The sequence below is a fragment of the Macrosteles quadrilineatus genome, unplaced genomic scaffold (assembly GCF_028750875.1).
Source record: "Macrosteles quadrilineatus isolate MER2022 unplaced genomic scaffold, UCM_ALF_1.0 Scaffold_2__2_contigs__length_208266976, whole genome shotgun sequence".
NCBI classification, from domain to species: Eukaryota; Metazoa; Arthropoda; class Insecta; order Hemiptera; family Cicadellidae; genus Macrosteles; species Macrosteles quadrilineatus.
The window spans coordinates 35,413,756-35,418,244 of record NW_026542595.1 but is presented as its reverse complement, the minus strand read 5'-3'; the positions used below and the strand labels follow the sequence as shown (position 1 = coordinate 35,418,244).

General features: G+C 35.7%; 1 protein-coding gene across 1 annotated transcript; it reads right to left on the bottom strand.

The window, feature by feature from the left end:
• Positions 1-1,203: 1,203 nt before the first annotated feature.
• Positions 1,204-4,134, bottom strand: LOC128984073 (uncharacterized protein K02A2.6-like). Its single transcript, XM_054403357.1, has one exon. It carries the CDS (start codon positions 4,132-4,134, stop codon positions 1,204-1,206), a length of 2,931 nt encoding a protein of 976 aa, XP_054259332.1.
• Between the last annotated feature and the right edge of the window lie 355 nt (positions 4,135-4,489).

Below are 4,489 nucleotides of genomic sequence, written 5' to 3'. Positions count from 1 at the left end.
TCTTCTTGTTAAATGTCCTATAAAGCGACACAGAGTTGAATAAAATCGACTAAAGAATAACTAAAATATCACAATTTTCAGCTGTAAAATGAGGCAAAACTAACTAGCTCATAGCCTTGTTCAACATAGCCTTGTCCGTGACATTCCAAGAATTTTTATTCGATGTATTTGAACTGAGATTCGTTTAATAGGAAATTTTAAATGCTAAATAAAAGTCTTCTGGGCATTTTTTCATAACATTTCTATTTTTTTGAAATTTTAATTGAAATATTAATATGGCCACCATTTTAAAATGTTTAATTGGACCAGGATATTTTTTTCTGACGTGAGTCTGTTTTACTTCAACATACGTACCTAGTTTCATAATATCGGTTGAAAATATTCAAAGATAAAAATGTTTATGAGAAAAAACAAAACGAAAGATATGTGGTTAACGAAGCGATTTTGGAAAAAAATGCTTTTCTTGAATATCTCTTTATTTTGACCCATAGAACCATTTCCCGGAGTTTGGCTGTTTACTTACGGGACACCCTATATATTATACATCATTTTTAAGACATTTCATAAGCCTTCCAGATATCTCGGAAATTATTTATTTATTGGATCTTTTTCAGTATGTATTGGAGTGTAAAAATATGTTTATTAATTAATTTACTTTCTCATTAGAAGGGTCGTAGAATATTTACCAAACGAGATTTTTTCGCAAGCTTTTAATGGATAAACATGCCTGTGTTCATAGATCAGGAAAATTTTTAATCATATAGCTTAAGCATTACAAATAAAATATTTGTCTTGTATACATTGGACATGACCTTAAAAATTCTCTCCTACTTTATAAAACCGTTTTATAAAGTATTCACTGAGTTAACTCCCAAAAAATTATCACATTTGCACAGTTTGTATCTGCAGAAAAGTAGCTTTTATTTTTATTTGTTAAGTGCTAATTATTAGAAACTATTATGATGCAAATTTATTCTTTCCTGTACTTTATAGTTATTGTGTCTAAATTAAACAAACTTTAAACATTTGAGAAATATATTTGAACATTGTAAAATGTACAAACACTGAAAACAAAACATTAAATTGTACAACTGACTCACAACAGAAAACAATAAATAATTAACCAGTCAGCTGGTATTAAAATATAGGAAAATAGAATATTATTAATTGACACTAGATTGAATATATATCAACTCTCCCCTCTTAATTCTGAGGGAGGATCTGGTCAGTGTGTCTGGTCCATATCAATCCATTGTCCATTTTTATTCTGTACATGACATTGCCCACTCGACTGATGATCTCTCCTAATCTCCACTTTTCTTTGGATGCATAGTTCCTTGCTTGCACCTTTTGTCCCACACTGAACTGTCTTCCCATCTTCCTTTGTTCAACTCTAAACCATTCTGTTTTATCTGACATGACGTTTAGTTTAGTTCTGATGTCTCTGCCAAACATCATCTTGTATGCAGACATTCCAGTTGTAGAGCTTGGTGCCTTCCTCAGCTGTGTGACTAATGCATCGATCTTTGTTTGTATGTCACCTCTCTCCCCCACCATTGAATTTAGCCCCTTCTTCACGGTTTGTACGAATCTTTCTGCTTGTCCATTGCTAGAAGGGTGAAATGGTGCGCATGTTCTGTGACAAATTCCATTTTCTTTCAAATTGTTTTGAAAAGCCGTGCTGGTGAATTGTGTCCCGTTGTCTGTAACAACTGTCACTGGAAGACCAAACGTTGTAAATAGATGTTGTAGCTTTTTGATACACCATTCTGCTGTAGTAGATTTTGTATGTAATATTTCTAGCCATTTAGTATGGGCATCAATGATGACTAGGAAGTAACTTCCATTCATGGGCCCAAGGAAATCTAAGTGTATTCTCTCCCATGGTCCAGATGGTTCTTCCCATGGGTGATTCCTGTCTTTTGGAGGTTCATTTCTCTTCTGGGAACATATCTTACAGTTTCTGACCAACTCTTCAATGTCTCTGTCGACATTCTTCCAGTACAAATAGCTTCTTGCCATTGCTTTCATTTTTGTCATCCCAAGGTGGCCCACGTGTAGTTCTTTGAGTACTTCTTTCTGAAGAGATGAAGGTATCACAACCCTTATACCTCGAAAAACACATCCTTTGTGTAATGTGTACTCGTTGTTGTTTAATCCCATTGTCTCAAGATCATCTCCATTTTCAAGGGCTATCTTGACTTTAGATAAAAAAGTATCCTTCTTCGTATGTTCTGCAATTGTCTCTTTGGTAAGTGGTAGCATAGATATTTGATTCATCTGAAATTTTGAATAGAGATCTTCACCTTCTTCTAACTTTTCTACTGGGAATCTTGAAAGAAAATCTGCATTGGAGTGGTCTGAAGTTTTTCTGTATTCTATTTTATAGTCAAAACCAGCAAGGAAAAGAGCGTAATTTAACAAACGTGTGGCTGACATTGCAGGTAGGGATTTTGAAGGATGAAAAATAGATACAAGAGGTTTGTGGTCTGTGACAAAAATGAATTTCCTACCATAGCAGTATGGAAAGAACTTTTTCACACCCCAATAAATGGCAGTCGCTTCTTTGTCAATTTGACTGTATTGATTCTCACTTTTACTCAGTGATCTAGATGCAAAGGCAATTGGCTTTTCTGTTCCATCATTTAGCCTGTGTGAAATTACAGCTCCTAAGCCAGTTGGTGATGCATCTGTTGACAGTATCAAAGGTAATGATGGATTGTAGTGGATTAGAGTTTTGTCTTTGGCAATGTCCATTTTAACAGATTCAAAACTTCTTTCACATTCATCGGTCCATTCGAATTTCTTGCCCTTCTGTAAGAGTTTGTTCAATGGGTTTAGTTTCTCTGCCAGTTTAGGTATGAACTTATTGTAGTAGTTTGCCAAACCTATAAAAGAACGTAATTGGTTAACATCACGAGGTCGCTTTGCTTCAACAATAGCTTTTACCTTTTCAGACCCTTTTTGAAGTCCTCTTTCATCAATTGTATGACCTAAGTAAGCAATCCTTTTCTGAAAGAATTTACACTTTTCAAAATTCAATCTAAGGTCATGTTCCCTCATTTTATCTAGGACTAGCTTCAATCTTTGCACAGTTTCTTCATAATTTGATCCTTGTATGATAATGTCGTCAAAGAAGCATTTAACACCGCTAATTCCTTGTAGTATTCTGTCCATGAACCTTTGCCATACTGATGGTGCTACCTTAACCCCAAACATTCTGTTGACTTTGTAAAGACCTTTTTCAGTACTTATAGTTTGCATATTTGAACTTTCCTCGTCCATTTGCATGTGCAGGTAAGCATTGCTTATGTCCAAGGTACAAAATAGCTTGCCTCCATTCATTTCCGCGAAAATGTCCTCTATCCTAGGTATTGGATGTTTGTCGTCTTGTATCACTTTATTCAGTGTAGTTTTATAGTCTGCACATATTCTTACAGATCCATTGGGTTTAACCACTGGGACAATTGGCGTTCCCCACTGAGCATTGTTCACCTTAGTGATTATACCGGCATTCTCTAGTCGATTGAGTTCGTCCTCTACTTTTCCTTTAAGTGAGTATGGAACTTGTCTGGGTTTGATGAAAATGGGCTTGCAACCTTCTTGAAGGGATAAATGAACCTTCTCATTTGGAATACAACCAATTTCCTTTTTGAAAACATCAGAGAATTCTGTAAGGAGTTTAGAAAGATCACACGAGTTTTCTTGAATAGTTCGGATATCCCCAATTTTTAAGTTAATCTCCCTAAGCCACTCTCTTCCGAAAATAGGTTCAACATTTTGTCCAATAACATACAGCTTACCAAAGTATGCTTTGTCTTTGAAGTTAAACTCGACATACACTACCCCCTTTGGTTTGATGAGTTCGCCCGTGTAAGTTCTTAGTTGTACATGAGTTTGAAATAGCTTTTTACTCAAATTTAATTGCTTATAATCCTTGTATGATATCGACGATAAAGCTGCTCCTGTGTCCAATTCCATTTGAATTGGCTTTCCTTCTAGTGTAACTTCAACCATGAACTTGTCAGAACCATTCATTTGTATCTTATATGTGTCGTACGTTGTGTGGTCAATATCATTTACATTTTCACTGTCCTCGATCTGGTTGATATGTCTAGCTTTGTTCTTTGCCATGCAGACCCTTGCTAAGTGACCAACCTTATTACAAGAATTGCAGAATTCATCCTTATACCTGCAACTGTCAGCTTTATGGAATTTATCCCCGCATCGATAGCACCGTCCACGTAGTTGGTCAAATGTAGAGCGAACTGTATGATATCTTTCGGTCTTCTTGGTTGGGCCTTTGCTTGCATATTGTTGTTGTTCCGGCATCTTTCTTTCAGTACTTCCTGTTAGCTTAAGAACAGCAGCTGTTGTAGGATTTGATATAATGCTGCTCTCAAGTCTTGAGGATTCGAAGGAAATTGCAGCTTGCACTGATTCTTTGAAAGTACTTGTTTCTTTCTGTAGTAACTGCCCTCTTACATCA

Coding starts and splice junctions, on each gene's coding strand:
- LOC128984073 (XM_054403357.1), bottom strand. CDS start 4,134: ATGGCAAAGAACAAAGCTAGACATATCAACCAGATCGAGGACAGTGAA.